The sequence below is a fragment of the Erpetoichthys calabaricus genome, chromosome 8 (genome assembly GCF_900747795.2).
Source record: "Erpetoichthys calabaricus chromosome 8, fErpCal1.3, whole genome shotgun sequence".
Taxonomy (NCBI): Eukaryota; Metazoa; Chordata; class Cladistia; order Polypteriformes; family Polypteridae; genus Erpetoichthys; species Erpetoichthys calabaricus.
In genome coordinates, this window is record NC_041401.2 from 78504292 (window position 1) to 78521614 (window position 17323).

At 36.9% G+C, this 17323-nt stretch overlaps 1 protein-coding gene across 1 annotated transcript in view; it reads right to left on the reverse strand.

The window, feature by feature from the left end:
* The window catches only part of cpda (carboxypeptidase D, a), an 83916-nt gene extending 66818 nt beyond the window's left edge, over positions 1-17098 (reverse strand). The window contains exons 1-2 of the mRNA XM_028806904.2: positions 16306-17098; positions 12001-12248 (exon numbers count right to left, since the gene is read on the reverse strand). Of these exons, the coding sequence (XP_028662737.1) occupies positions 12001-12248; positions 16306-16988 (931 nt within the window). The 5' untranslated portion in view covers positions 16989-17098. The remainder of the gene's footprint in view (positions 1-12000; positions 12249-16305) is intronic.
* Between the last annotated feature and the right edge of the window lie 225 nt (positions 17099-17323).

The following is a 17323-nucleotide window of genomic DNA, read 5'->3' on the forward strand; positions in this document are numbered from 1 at the left end:
ACTCAGGCTGTGATGGAGCTGGCAGAAGAAAGCTAATTGGCATATAAAGAGCAGTTACACTATGATTTGCTTTTTACAGTTTTTAGCTCCCTTACTGGCTAGTTTTTATAAGTAGTAAGTAGTTAAGCTACAAGTAGTTGATGTTTAAAAGCAGAAATCAAGTAAGAAAGTTATTTGTTCTTATGACATTGCTAAATTAACCCTGGTGTGTGTTTGTATGCGAGTGTGTTCAACCTGCGATGGGCTGGCACTCTGTCCAAGGAATGCTCCTACTACACTACTAAGTGGGATGAAAATGGATGGATGGATGGATGAATGGATGTATTAGCTGTTCAGTAATCTTATGACCTATGGATAGAAATCGAAGCTGTTCATAAGATAGTATTCTTTGACAAAAGGATAATTGTTGTTCTTTTGAAGTAGGTGGGGACCACAGATTCTTTCAAATATTAAAGATGTCATTGACCACGTCAGCTAATTGGTCTACGGATAATAACTTGTTTAAACATCTTCCTTGCGTCATGTAAAGAAAAAAAAAAAAGAAGATGAATCATATGGTGCTGCAGGCAATTAAATGATGTGTTGCTTGTTATTAGAGTCAAAGCAGGCGTAGAAGACATTAAGTTCATGACTGCTATATCTTCAAGACAAGACAAGGTGGGGGGGGTTGGGGCCCCCCCAAATGGCTTGTTGATGCTTTCATTCTTCCATGTCATATAATTCTTATACTGTAAAATTATTTTATTGTGACACCACCCAATTATTTATTAATTGAGAGATTAGTAATTGTCAGTCCTCCACTTTTTTCACTTCCATTTCTGTCCAAATATTGTATTAAATCAGATACTTTATGATAAGCACACCCATTTGACAGGGGCTAGCTGAAGCTGCGGGTTTTTGTTCTGACTAGTTTTATAATCAGTGATTCATTTCACCATTGATCTAATTAATTAATCTCCTTTCTTTCTCTTATTCTGCAACCAGAAAAACACTGCATTGCAAGATTAAAAATTAACAGAAATATTATAAATCTTTTGCCGCATTTTCAAACTCTTTTGTCATTTTCCAAACAATTACTCTTTTTTTCTGGGTAGTTTGCTCTATTGTAATCTAACAATGACAATTAAAAATGAGCAGAGAAAACACAAGGGCAAATGATACTGAAAGGAAGCAACTATTTATAGCCTGCATGCTCATTAGGAAATAACAATCTAAATAACAAGAACACCAGGGAAAGCAAAATTAGGACTGTGGTGATAATGATGAAAATCTTAAAAAAAAATATCCTCAAGTAATATAAATAAATGATGGCTATATTCCAATAAAAAATTACCAATTACTGAGGTCCATGTTTGTAAGGACTTCCTTCGGAATGGTGTTTGGGGAAATAGATGTTTGACTGGGCAGCAGCCTACCAGCAAGAAAGTAGTGTTTAAGAAAAAGGGCTGTGACTTCCTTAGGAAACAAATAAACTGAGGCCCCACACTTAGCATTTAAGTAGCACAAATATCAGGAAAAGGGGATTTTTCACACGCTGATGTAGTTTTTGTTTGCAGATGCATTAACTGTGCATAATGCAATTCATCTACTTAAGGTATTCACATCCTAACTGATAAAATTATTCATATGTAAATTATTGTATATTCCATAGTAGCAGAGAAAGATTTTAAGATTCAGACAATGAGACCCCTGATTTTTGCACACTGCTTGATATAAATTCATATATTTAATAAGCATAAATTTCTGTTTCAAATTAATTACACTTTAGCTATGGGTAGTGTGCCCCATTTAATAGTTATGAGCATTGGCTGGTGGAGGTGTGATTATCTTTTGTGGTTTTAGCAGGTTTCATAATAGCCCGTCATTAAATGAAGCTGCCAATTTTACAAATAACAGCATTTACATAGGCAGCATGCAAAAAAGGAAAGCAATTACAGTTCAACTCCCAAATTTTACTATGATAGTGACAGTCATACATGTTAAAATTATTACTAATATTGCATGTACTTTTATTACTAATACTGCATGTAATTTTATCCCCTGCCCTTGTGTTTTAAAGGGAAAGATTCTTTAATGTGGGTGTATTTTTCCCTGTGTCTCTGATTATTTGCATTAGCCTCAGTTTTAATGTTTGATATTTAATTTTCACAACACTGCTTTGTGTTCATCTCTGTGAGATCTTTGGCCACTAACTGGTTACACAGGTGGCGCAGTGGTAGTGCTGCTGCTTTGCAGTAAGGAGACTGTGGAAGATTGTGGGTTCGCTTCCCGGTTCCTCCCTGTGTGGATAGCGCTTTGAGTACTGAGAAAAGCGCTATATAAATGTAATGAATTATTATTATTATTATTACATATAATATCAAAAATTGTTACAATGGTCTGTCTTGATCTTCTTTTTCACTATACAGGTATATAGCAAGCTGAGGCACACAAGCATTTGTATGGCATACTAACAAAAGGGCACAGGACAAAATGAGATCAACAAAAATGACTAGGGACAAATAAGCTAAGCTCTTTTCATCTTGAGCAGTTGCGGTGGGAAAAAAAAGTGCAAGAACTTAATTCATGGACACTTAAAAAAATTATGAATTCCTTATATATTAAAATGTCATTAAGATTTAGGTTTTGTGCCTTGTGATGACATTCTTGATGCTTTTGAAGAGCATGTGAATACTTTTAAACATAAACCCTGTTACATCACAAAAGGAAACAAGAAATGTAATTTGTCATTGGCATGTGAATACTTTTAAACATTAACCCTGTTACATCACAAAAGGAAACAGGAAATGTAATTTGTCATTGTTGTATTAATGTCTTAAACAATGTCTTTGTGCATTTACTTGTTTATGGTCTGTGTGAAATAAGCAAGCCTACTACTTTCAGAATATTCAGCAAAATTAATGTCTTAGTGCATGGACTTGTCCGTGAACTGTGTTCAATAAATGAACCTACCACTTTAAGGATATTGGCTAGAGTGCTGTGTAATTTGAAGCAGGAAGTGAAATAGAAAAATTAACTGCTACCCAAACCTTTTGAGTAGCAGGGTGCACCTGTATCATTTTTAAAATACATATTTATACAAATACATTATGCCAGTATCTACCCATACCATCAGATTTTTAATTACAATCTGACATGGATTTTTGGGCATGATGCATTCAAATCAAGATGTGTCCAGCTTAATATCTGAAATATGAACAAGTGACTTGTTTAGACTTATTTTGAATAATTACATAGTACATGAGCCCTTTTATCTTCAAGAGTTTGTGTGTCACAATATTTCTCCTAGCACAATGCTTTATTATACTACATATACATTTCACTTGCATGATTAAAAAAGAAAATATTTGTCGTTGCATACATTTTTCCTGTGCTCACTTGACACCACCTTTTTTGTCATGCCACCAATCTGGACAATAGGTCTCGGTAAAAAAATATAGATTTTCTGATTAATTGTTATTTCTTGTTTAAACGATTCAATATCGATTCTTAAAGTCTCAAGATCGATCTTGTGAATCTCTATCCTGCTCAATTACTATATGTAGATTTTTGCTTATCTTAATTTTTGCCATCTGATCCAGTAGATGGCACTAATGCACCTGTTAAGGTTTTCTACCTAAAAAACACTTTATCTCCCATAAAACTGGGTGTCCTCTTAAACTGAAATCAAGTGTCTTAGACATTTAAATCAGATTTGTGGACTTACTACGGATTCAAATGGTGCATTGGTAAAGAACAACTGGAATAACGCAAAGCCATATATGAGCTGTGTGACTCAGACATTAATTACTGTTGTAACACAACAAATCATTTATCCTGACATCACCCATAAACACAATCTAAGTCAACATCCAAACCGATAAAGCCTACACAACCCACACTAGAGACAGCAGGTAGCTCAAAACTTCCATTTAATTCGTCTCATGCCCAAAAATAACAGAATCTATAGCAGTTTTTACTTGTAATGATGAGACCCTGCACTGTTGTAGAAAACAAGGGCTTTCAGTAAATGATACAGGTTTTTGAAATGCGGTATGCCATACCAACCAGAAAGCAACTGAGAGAAGTTATTATGCCTAAGCTTTATGAAGATCCTATGCAAAGCATCGCCACATCTCTCTGGCCAGTGGAAAGAGTAGCCCTAACTTGTGACAGCTGATCATCGAGGAGAGCAGATTCCTACATGACAAACACACATTAAAAATAACTTGACACCTGTGGTATGGTGCCTAGCTGTGCTTCAGTGAAGAAAAACTGCAGCGCTTCACCCAGCAAAGCAAGCAGGCAATTATTGGACCTTTCAGAGCAGCCTGCGATACAAATGTGAGCATGTGCTCAAAGCAGCGAACTTGAAGTAACTCCATAATAACAACATTATCAATCACGATGGCCTGTGCTTTTTCTTTTATGTTCCATTCATTCAATATCAACAAGCATCAGCTCTAGATCCTCATTTTAAAATCGTTCCATTATGTCTGAGGATTGTGAGGACACATTTCAGAGATTGATTAACGTGACTACTACAAGTGAGCAACTGAAGATATGTGTAACATGCAGAATTATAGAAATACACGAGTCTTCAAACAGTATCTTTAATTTTGACTAATTCAGGATTAAAATGTCCAATAGGGGAATACTTCTGGCTAACAGTTTAGTTGAAGGGTATGTACATGGAGATTCATAACACACAAATAGGTTATTGAACAACATTTATTATTTAAGAAGCAATATTTGATTATTTTATAAAAATATTATTCGCAAGATGATACAGATGTTTTATAAATTAGATGCTATTGCAATATATTAAAACAAGGAGCACCCCCTTAATATGTGTGGACTCTGATGTGGCGATATATATGTTATCTAAATTAGGGTGAACTTCGAATGAGTGCAGTGCTGTGAAATTTTTTTTTTTTTAAAGAGCAATGATATTTTGTTCCACATCTTCCAAATACTGGTGTAAACTGTTCATTACTAATCAATCAAGTATTTCTTCTTAAATGTCATTTCATACTTATGCATATGTTATGAAGTTACAATGTAGACACCCTTGAAATAGTGTTACTGAAATTTGTCATGTTATATTAATGTTTTCTATACATGGTTAAGTAATTTCTAAAAAAGCCACCACTTCAAATATATCAGTACACGCTAATTCAGTCAAGATGATATCGAAATTAAATGGAATCGGGGCATTGTGAACTGGAATCAAATTGGGACAACAGTGCTAATACCCAGCCCTAGTGGACAATGTGAAAGTTTTGAAACATTGACTTTTAATTTTTATTTTGGAATGTACACAAAATACAGATAAGCTCATTTCATCACGGCACAGTTTGGAACTTTTTTATTTTTTAAAGCTCATCACAAATTCAATTGCGATATCTATTGATCCCTAACATTCAAGAATGATGGCAAAGGTTCTTCCTTCTTATCAGGGCTATCTATAATCTTCTCTTATTAGCCAGTGATTTATCTTGCTGTCATTTCCAAATTCCTCATTCATCCTAAATTGTCCTCTTGGTTAACTTGGAGCACTAAAAATTAAAATGGTTAGTAGACAAAGTCAACTGATTAAATCACTGTTCTAACCAACCATGACCAACCTTGAAACTGAGAGGGTTATTTTCTGCAAGATGCTGTTGAGTGGAGATTTTGTTTTACATTCCTCTGTTGTCAGCTATAGCTGCCTTCTTGCAACAAGTAAACCAGGGTTCACACCCCAGGTGCTCTCTACATGGAGTTGGCATGTTCTCTCTTGGGTTCATCCCACAGTCCCAACATATGCAGGCTAGGAGGACTGGTGTTGCTGAATTGTTCATAGTATGTAAGTTTGTTCACCTTGCGATGAGTTGGCGCCATATCTGTTCCTGCTTTGTGCTTGCTGGGATAATCTCCAGCTTCCCCACAACACTGCCCTAGATAAGCAGGTTTAGAAGATGGATAGATGTCGTTAGGATCAATTTATGGTAATCAGTCTGGAATTTCTTTGTGTAGCTGTGTGCTTACATTAACCTACATCTTTTTGTGTATGTAATTAGTACTTAAGTTTGTAAGCTTGTAATTGCATTTGATCTGTGAAAATTGTTAAAACACTCATACTATTGAATTGAAGTGAACTGTGTTCACAAGCACCAAATATTTATTATGAAATTGCATTGTTGCACTAATTAGATACAAATTAGCTATGATGGTGGAGTTTTATTTTAGTTTTATTTATTGAAAAAAAAATTAACCTGTGTGGATTTTTAAATAAAATGTGATTCCCACAATTGCTTTATGAAATTCCGGGCACACAATAAAAGATCAACATGTTACAAAGTTGTAATAAATGAATCACTTGACAGTTTCTATCATTGTAGTTCAGAAACCTTCAAATTATATTTGTGTAGGATAAAATGAAAGGGTAAATTAACTGCAAAGCTTCTTTGTTTGCGTGCTTCTTTTCCGATATGCAAATTGGTTAACATCTACAAACAGGATCTCACAAAAATTTAAGCAAATTGGAGAGGAGATTTAACAATGCATCTTTTATTAATATATTTTCAAACCTGCTTAATCCATTTCCAACCTTGTGGATGTTTTATAGCCTATGCCAACAGTGTTGGGGGCATGGTAGAAATCAATCACGGGACACATTTGCACATATCAGACCAAAAAAAAGACAGAGAATGTGCAAATTCCACACAGCTACAGTACTAACCATTGTGCTACTGTGCCTTTTGTTAAAAATTGTACAGACTGTAGTACTAGAATAATAAGCAAACAAGACAGGTCATAATATGCATATAATGACACAGTGAAATAAAGCATTGGCATATTATTCTAATTTGAATTCAGTTTAAAAATTATTAAACAGTTAGTACAATTATCCCTTTCAGCCTTCTGTGTGTTTCAGCTTGCATGAAATCTCCACTCCCAAACCTCCACCCATTCATCTGCATTAAAATAAGAATTCAAAATGCTACTCCTAAATTGTAAAAACTGAGCACATCATATTCGCAGCTACTATACATGTAAACAGACAAGTTTGACATTTTAAATACTTTTTAACCATCACACTTCATTTGGAAAAGGTAGTTTCCATGAAAGCCTTGATATTTTTATACATTTGACATTTTGTGTTATAAGAATATGTTAAAACTTATGCAGCTTTTTACAGTGGCAACCCTTCCAGCACATGACAATTGGAAAATCCTGCTAAACAAGGTGTACACTATGTCTTAAAATTATTATGGCATGTCAGTTCATGCTTTTAGTACAAGTTGTTAAATGTACTGGATTTTTAATTATACCTATTAATTTTTACACTACCTCATTAATACAAGGTTGTGGGAAGTTCATACTTTTCCCAGCATGAGCTCACATCAGTATATTTAAAGGTAGCACACAAAAACACTCTTTTGGATACAACTGCAGCAGAGACTTTCTCTCTATTATAAAAAAAAAATCTTGGGAGGGAGACTAGGGAGACAAGACGTGATCTTCTCGGAAGACAATTTGATGTCCTGCGAGAGACACTTTAACGTCACGCAAGACAAGGCAGTGAGACAACATTTAAAACAAGTTCACAGACATCTAACCTAGCAGTAGTTGGAATGATTTTGGCAGACACACTTCAGCTCTTAAAACAACGACAAGTGACAAGGAGAACACGCAGCTCGCCAGCAGCAGCAAGCCAGCAGATGATCCGACCACTTCTCCTTAGTGTGCGTTCAGCCCCCCAGCCCCCAACCCTCACAATGCGAGTGGCAGAGATGAGTAGTGGCAAAAGGACAGCTGCTGTACAGGTTTTGAAATGATCGACGCGCAGGGCTACAAACAGAACACGCAGCTCGCCAGCAGCAGCAGTGGAAAGAAAACAGCTGAACCAACGGCATCTCTTTAGCATGCGTTCAGCCCCCCCCCCCCTCCCTTCACAATGCGTGAGGCATTATACGTCCTGCGAGAAAGAGATTTTACCACGTCCGGGGCCGGAAATAAAGGTCAAGTATTGTTTTGACAAAAGTTTTAAAGTAAAAGTGAAAATAATGCATATGTAACAATTCCCATGAAAATAACAATCTCTTTAAATTGTATATCCGGTAAACCAAACCTGGGTTGGGGGCGAGCAAAAGGAGCAGAGGGTGAAGCCCCCCCAGTCTTTTTAAAAAATCAAGCCCAGGATTTACTTTTGTACTAAGCTTGATGCTTTTCTCTGCTCCCATGAATCTGAATGTCAATTAAGCAGGTGTAGAAAATTATTTTTACTAACTTTCTTTTAGATTCTGGAGCCTCTTTATATAGCAGTATTCAATCATGGTGAGACAGTGCAATGTGAAGGGAATACATTACTGGACATCCTTACAGTTGAGGCCCAATTTCAAAGGCAATGAACAATAACCATAAAAACAGAAATAGGTAAAAGAAAACCAAACTGGATAATTAGCTAAATTCTTTAGACATAGCAATACAGTAAATCTTTCAAGTGTTAAGCCACACAACAAAGGCCATACAAAAAAAGTGATGTTAAGCAGAAGTTACCTTTTAAGAATTGTATTCTCATAGGTGGCAAAAAAAAACATATATTGAGTTTGATAGGAGTTGTTTATATAGTATATCTAATTGGAGTCCCACCACCATCCATTTTGAAAATATGGCAGATACTCAAACAAAAATTCAACTGGTGCAGTAGAACATAAAAACCAGGGAAAGAATACAAAAATTTTAATTGGCCATGTGTATGGCGGCAAGCTTTTTTTAATATAGGCAAGTAGAACAGGGTAAACCCCCCCACCCCATAAGAATGTTATGTCTTACTTAATGCAGCATATGCTGGTAGAAGAATAAGTTAGTCCTGCCCCCACTAAACCCCCTGCCCCCATACACAATCTCCCAAGATATGTGTTGTAAGGATCAGTCATGTCCAAGTTCAGAATTGTTACTAAATTTGCCATAATGCATACCATATTTGTACACAAGGTTGGCTTTTGTCACATGAACACTTACTACAAGAATACCTTTTGCCAGTTTTCAATGACTGACTTTGAAGTCACAACATCTGATCTGAAGACACAAGTTCTGATGACTGAAGTAAAGCTGGTAATTGGTATTTATCACTTTGGCAAACCTGCAACCTGTTGGTAGATACAAACAAAGGAGAAAGAGAGGGGGACTCCAAATATAACAAAGATGTACTGAAAACACATAGCAGCTACAGTGGTTCATGAAATGAAAATGTATGTGTGAGTGGGGTAAAGAGAGGTCTTGAGGAATATTTTTGGATAGCATCAAAGAGATCTTGGCAAACTGCTCAAAATCTCAAGAAGGGTAGGTTAAGTTTTCCCAAGCTCTCCTTGCGAGTTAGTTCAGAAATACTGATGTTAAATGGCAAGGCTGTCTACTGAATTGTACTGATTTGGGCAAATCGTAGACCATACCAGCTACTACTTTCTACAATGTGAGGTGTAACACAAAATAACATTAAGCTCACAGGACTATGCCTACATACAGTACAGAATTCAATGATATGAACAACAATACACAGAAGCTCAGAACTGTCAATGAATCACAATTGATATGAACAGTCTACTAGGGTAGCTTTTTACTTTTTGACAGCATTAGAACACAATGTACTTCCCATGAGTCAACATACTCTTCCTCTTCCTTGGGACATTGTTGTCCATAGATCAGTCTTGATCATTTTTAGTCTTAAAATACTTGGTTTCATCAAGATCACAGAGTAAAATCTGTAGGCCTTAGCCACCTTTGTTAAATTTTGGAGAAGTTATTTCTCAATGATCGCGAGATCTTTAAAAAACTAAACCCCATTGATGTTAGGAAAGTCTCTATTAATGCACTGATAGCGCCAAGCAACAATACCTCATGTTAACATACATTAATTTTCGCAATAATTAAGAGAAATCAAAACTTATCAGTGAATCTGTTCTGAAGTGATGTTACTGTTTGGTCACCATTAGTATAAGATTCATTGTAGCATTGGTATAAAAGCTAAAATCACCTTCATTGTTGCCAAGTCAGCCTCCCCCAAAGTAGCATTTCACAACAACCTTATCCATTGGTCCTTTTAATTCCTCTCTCTGCATATTTGTTGTTTTTTAGACCTACTGCAACATTTTAAGACTTAATCTCCATCTCTGCTGTGCTTGCCACTTCCTGCTCTAACACACCACCAAATCATTTACACTCAAATAAACATTACACAACTTCAACAAACATGCATCATAAACCTCATCTTAAAACAGAATGAAATGTTATTCTTCTAAAATAGCTTTATTCTTGAAAGAAATTTCTTACTATTATCAAGGAGGTCAGTGATAGCGCTGCTGCCTCGCAGTTAGGAGACCCGGGTTCGCTTCCCGGGTCCTCCCTGCATGGAGTTTGCATGTTCTCCCCGTGTCTGCGTGGGTTTCCTCCAGGCGCTCCGGTTTCCTCCCACAGTGCAAAGACATGCAGGTTAGGTGGATTGGCGAGTCTAAATTGGCCCTAGTGTGTGCTTGGTGTGTGGGTGGGTGTGTGTGTCCTGCGGTGGGTTGGCACCCTGCCTGGGATTGGTTCCTTCCTTGTTCCCTGTGTTAGCTGGGATTGACTCCAGCAAACCCCCGTGACCCTGTGTTCGGATTCAGCAGGTTGGAAAATGGAAAGATGGATCAAGGAGGTGCTGGATAGGTTTGTACAAGTGCAATTTTGGTTAATTTACAGATGTAAATTGGCTCAGTAAGTGTGAAGTTTGTGCATTAGTGCAAACGGCAGTACACTGGCCACCTGGTCCAGGGTTGGTTTCTATGATAGGCAACAGCCTCCCTTGAAATCAAATGGATAAGCAGGATAGAAAAATGGATGGGTGGAAGGATCTACGTATGTACCGTACCAACATGAAATGAAATTGCAAACTGCCTGTGGTAAGATCTTCATAAATTATAGGTGAATGATGTAAATGATCAATGGACAGCCTACTGGCTGCTTAATATTTATGCCAAATTCCAAAAAAGTACCCATTTTGATAATGTTATAGCTTATTTTTAGTAAATAAGTAAATATATAAGTAAAAAGATAACCATATAAAACATATAAGTAAAAGGATAACCAGCACAAAAAAATCAAAACAGTAATTAAGAATGGGTTGACTAGACAATACTTAATTTTCTTCTGATTTTTGCCCCAGTATTGTAAAGTCTATACCACTTAATACTTTAAGTCCCTGTGACACAATAAGACTTTTTCAGCAATTTTCAATTGTAGCCTTCATTTATATAATCTCAAGAAGGTATTAACAGTTACAGTGCATCCCCAGGACTACAAGTCATGTAGTGAAATATCTCCAGTGACTCAGTCATATCCTTCTGCAGCAAGCCATTACAAAACCAAACAAGTTTGTCACAAGTCATAGCAGAAAGCTTATATCTATGAGAGTTGAAAACCAGTAAGTGTTCAGCCAAAAATACAATACATAAAATGCCCACAGAGTAGATGGCAATGAAAAAGAAAAACAGAGAAGAGCAATGGTGGCCTCAGAAAATAAAGAAAAATGGGTGTTCTGGACCACTCAAACACAACAGAGGTTCATGAATTCTTGGAACCAGCACAAGTGCGTATTTAACATCTTGGCTTGGTCAAGCTATGAAAGCGCAGAGAAAAAAAGAATAAGACTTCAGATTGACTGACTGCCAAAATGTGCTGACTTAATGATACTTTCACAACACAATATGATATTGGAAACAGTGCGGAGAAGCCATTATCTCCTGTAATTCCTAGTCATGTAGTCTGCCATCCTCAAGGCAAAGGATGCTGTCATTAAACATGCTCCACAAATTGTAAGGAGTGTAGTGTGATACTGGTCGTTGGATGGGAGAATAACAGATCTTCCAATGCTTCCTGAAACTGCAGACTGTGATCAACAAATGATTCGTGAAGAATATCAATAATGCCACTAATTATTAACAGAAATTCAAATAAGCATTTTTTGAAACTGAAATTATAATTAAAAAATGTATTGCTTACCGGTTACATCATACCACTGAGCTCCATTAGTGATGCCATCTTTAAAAGTTTCATATGGTGTGTCCTGGCAGTTAGGTCTTCCTGTCTGCATTAGCGGATGCTTTTCTGCATAGCTCTTGGCCAGATATTTAAAAACCACATCATCCGGTGAACGACTGTATACTCCAGTTATTTTGTGGCCAGGAGAGTCATCAAAGGGGTAGCTGGCAACAACAGTTCCGCCATGTAGATTCCCAGAGAGAACAAACCTTTGAAGAGGTAACAGAACAGACAAATATTAAAAGTGAAATGGATACAGTAAATAAAAAGCAGAAAGGGCAATAAATAAATCAATGCACCTGCAGTTCAAAATAAATAATTCAAGATTGCCAAGATAAAATATCATAACTACTTCTTGGATTATAGCCAGTGTCTAATAAAATACAAACTTGAAATCTCATTTAATTTTCAAATAAGATTTATGGTTTAACACACCAGTATGCTGCCTCATGTTCAATCCGCCTTGACATACTATACAAAAAAGAAAGAGAACACAGCAAACACGGAAAAATAAATTGATTGTGGATTCCATATAAATTATATTAAAGAAAACAAAGGTTCTGTTTTGAAGGATAATAGTCACAGATGTGCTTATAGTCTCCAGAAAAATGAAGCAAAACAAAATGCATGACTTATATTGTAAAAACTGGTCAACCTAAACCATGATATTGTATTCTATAAACTGGGTTAAAGGTCTACAAACTATCCAAAAAGGAGCAACTAACTACATTCAAGGATTAAAGGGTATCCTTTAGTTTTGTAAAAATAAGGCAACGTGTGGAGTGGACCTAATCCAAATCTTTAAATGTTTCAAAGATGACAATAAAGTAGAAAAACATGACAAGCTTATTGGGACAACTAGAAATAAGGATTGACAAATTAAACTTGTAGCAACACTCAAGAAGCTGTGGGTTCTAGTTGTGATTCTAATTCTTAAAACACAATTTGTGACTTACACCCAATATGAATAAGACATTGGTATTTGAAGAGGTAGTCAAGGTTTTCATTAGACACAAAAAATTTAGTTTATACTTGGAATTTTTGCAGTACTTTAACATTCTCTGATTGGAATTACAGTATATATTACCAGATGCCCTGGGTTTCTCCCATGTAAATAAAGCTTTTTTTCACTTCCATTTAACGCTTTTTTCATTTCCATTGTGTGTCCAACAAAGTGAGTAGATGACCTCTTATTCACAGAACTATGTTCTATTTGTATAAAAGCAAACTGAGCATTGCATCTCGAAAGAATTTCTCATTGACAAAAGTAGGAGCAATTTTGCTGAACAAGAAAGATGAACTGGATATTGTAGCGGCTCAAGAAAAAAGAAAGCTTTAAGTCCAGGAGATTCTGGTAATTTCACTTCAGCCAATTTTCTTCACCACTGTCTTTTTGTTTGTTGACTCTTTTACATGAAACCCCAAAAGAAAGATAAATATTACTACAAGAGCAGAATGTGATTTCCAATTTAAATCTTGCAGCAAGACAAAAAAATACAGAGAACATTCACATAACTTATGAAAAAAAGGAAATAATGGTTGCCCATTGGGCATCTCTTATTCACATCACTTGTTGATTTCAAAGTAACATTGTGTTTTTTAAAATGGGGAATGCATAAAATATTCAATCTGTATTCATACACTAAACAATAATGCCTAATAAATAAAAACTACTAGGTTTGTTAGTATAATGTTTAGTGTCCAAAAACCTTACTCAGTGAAGTATGTGGGTTCTTGGCATCATCAGCCAACCATCTACATTTTCTCTAGCAAATCTGTTCTGTTTAGCATACAGGAATGCTTTAATTATCACTTCACTTGGACTCATTTTTAGAATTTCCTGCATTTTATTAAAATTGGATACCAGACAAGCATTAACTGGAAACAACATTATACCAGATGCTCCTCTAAGAGTCACACAGTCCCGTTTGCAACTGTGTTGATCATTCCTAACTAACTGCAAAAAAAAATGTTTAGAAAGAGATCTCTCCAAAAGGTCACCACCATACCAACCTGATTTTAAACTTTCAGGGATTTTTTTTTACCCATTTGATGAATTCATAAATATGGTGACACAGAACAAGTTTTCAATATAAAAAGGTACATGTGATCAAACTTATTCATGGACAGCCATGATATTTATTCATCTATCCATTTTCTAACATGCTTAAACCCAATGCTAATAGCTTCAAGGACATGAAATCTATCAAGCTAGCGACTGGGACAAGGTACGAATACTAGAAAGAAAGTGCCCATATGTTACAGGGCACATTTACCACCATTCAATCAGACAGTTAACCTGTACATTCTTGGGCTGCAGGCAAAGAGAGAAAAACCTGTCCTGACGTAGGAGACAAACTCTATACAGTGGTCAGTCTGCAATTCATAACCAATTTCTTGAACCTGTGAGGCAGTAGCACTCATTCACTGCACCACTCTCACTCCACCTATGAACTAATCTTCAAAACTGTTCACCCCTGAGCAGGACAATATTTTACAAAAACAACATTCAGTTATAGCTGGTCACTTTTGAGATGGCAATGTATCCAATATGCACATCTTTGGTATGAGTCTAGAAACCAGAGAATGCTCTTTTAGCAATGGAGGTAATACCCAAATAGATGGGAGTTGTGAAGCAGCAGTGCTACACACTGCACTGAATGTAGCCTTTAGTTAAATTAAAATATCACAGCAGTTTCAATTTAACAATTGGCTAACCAATTAGATTACAATATACAAGCTTTCCAGGCACCTCAGGCCACTTCTTCAAGCAAGCTGTTAAAGAGTCTGAGGTGCCTCAAAAGCTTGCATACTTAATCTACCCAGTAAACTAATAAAATGTATCATGTGGCTTCACTTATCACTGCATTAATTGGAATAGGGAAAGGTTAGGTGATTTGTCTGAGGATTATTCAGTGAGGTGGAAACTAACTGGTATCCTTGTGACTTAAGTGCTCTTAATAAAAATAACAAGGAGGGTTAATTTGCGTTCATAAGAATTACTTATGAATACTTAGAAATCACTATAATATTTTCTGTCTGGCACCTCCTGATTCATCAGTACAAAAAAAATCCCCACATATGGTATGTACGTTGATGCATCTTGCTGTCTAATTATGCCAAACATTGAGCTGTTTAGGGTTCCCCCTATTTTTGTCCTCTGGACCAGAAAAATAACTCATTCTTAGGCCATTTTGGACCACATATTGTGCAGGAACATTTGCCTTTACGATAAAAAGTAAACCAATTGGTGTCTTCCGCAAAAATTATTAGAAAATCTTGACCAAACCTATGGGTTCACCCCCTAATCAGATATGAATGGTCAAAGTTAGTCCTTTATACAAAACTAAGAAAAAATGGGGATGGGTAATATTGGTACGTGAAGTGTCTTTTTATGCCATTTTGATGTTACTGATCAAGAATGGTGGCCCTAGCCCCCTAAGAGCCATTCCTAAAAGGTTAAAAATAACACATTTAAAACATAAGCATGTGGGGTATCACTTTAGACTATTTCACAGTCAGTGATTACGAATATGACATTAATTTTGATTCTTTACTAGGGATCTAGCCCTCTATGAACCTCTACCAGAGAGTGAAAAATGACCAATTTCTGTTACAATGGAGAATATTTAGACTATAAACATTTAAATTGAAGCACACATTTTAATATGGAAGCATCTGAGACAACTATTCTTGTACATTATATACTTCTATCCTATGATGTAAACCATTACATTTTTTATCAAAAGAACACCCGAATTTGGGCGACTGATGCTAAATCAGATATTTTACACTAGTAAATTAAACAATAATTGATAGCACACATACATTTCAGAAAAAAGCTATCACTCTTCACTGACATAAATAAAGAACACGGCACCCCAAATACAAGTAGTAATCACAATCACTAGAGAAATTCTGAAAAGAATTTGAGTACAGAAACAGCGCGATCGCATTTGAAATGCGAAACTTACAATTAAGACACTGCCTGAAAATAAAGTGAACTACGTTTAAAGGAGAAATCAGGAAACACTTTTTTTATTCAGATGGTAGCGGGGCTAAGCTATTCAGTCAAGTGCTTAATGCTATTAGCACAATCTGACGAACACAAAGCGGCGCCGCCCATTGGCCCAGCAGCCAGTAGAGATTCATGAATTGCTACTCAGTAAACTAGATGAAATCTTTCAGTCTTCGAAAACTTTCAGGTCCACATTTCACAGAGATGAAATCAACGCGTCTGGTATCGAGTTATGAGAGTTTTGTTACCGTTTGTCAAGGATCCACCTCATGACGGCCATAACCTCCGGGATAAGATCCTTCGACACCTGGACTTTCTCGAACTGATCGGGAAAGCTTCTGTTGAGGTCAATTTGGTTTCTGTTTTCTCGACCCCCGTTCTCTCCTTGACAGTCCCCCTCCTTTGACTTTTCGAAGCCGTCTGGGTTCATGCTGGGCATGATGTACACGTCAGTTGTGTTTAGGATCCGGCTTACGCGCTCCACCTCTCCATAGCTGTCTAACAGGTATTCGATTAAGTATACAAGCACCTGGCGGGACACCGTTTCGTCTCCGTGCATATTCCCGACGTACTTGAACTTGGGCTTGCCTGGTTGCTCTGTGTTTGGGTCCCGTGTGATCTGCATCACCCACAGCTCTCTACCCTGAACCGACTGGCCCACACTTGAGAGCTTGGCGAGGCCTGGGTAGGCTTGTGCTAAGGCCCTCAGTCGCTCTGTCAGCTCTTCGTAATTGTAGTAGCGATCGTATTTTTCCACGGAGATCGGAAGCGGACTGTCCTGTCTGGCAAGTCTCCTGACCCAGACACCCTCGCAGAAGCACCAGGGGTTCAGTATAAGCAGGGAGACCAGAGAGACAAAAAGAAAACCTGAGTTCAACGGCGATCTTAGACGATGATGGACATGCCCTCTTTCCTGCTGTCTCTTCTCCATGTTCCCAAAAAACCCCAACAACCTCCTCAAGTAACTCGCACTCTTCACACTGTCCACCTAACACTGCTTCACTCCTTTTGCTTTTCAACCGCTTCCGGGATCGCGTGTCCTGGTTACGTGAGGGGTGGGGCTTCATTTGGAGGAGCGAATTGGTCATGCGCAGGACATGAAAGGCTTCTAAAGGATAACGGGAACTTATTGCAAGTGCAATTGCAAGCGTCCACTCATCTGATGTCTGCAATTTGCCAATGTCTTGTGCATGTATAAAATTAACCTTTGGGGAATTAAAACTGTCATTATTTGAGGACTCACGGTAGTTCAGGATAATTCATGTG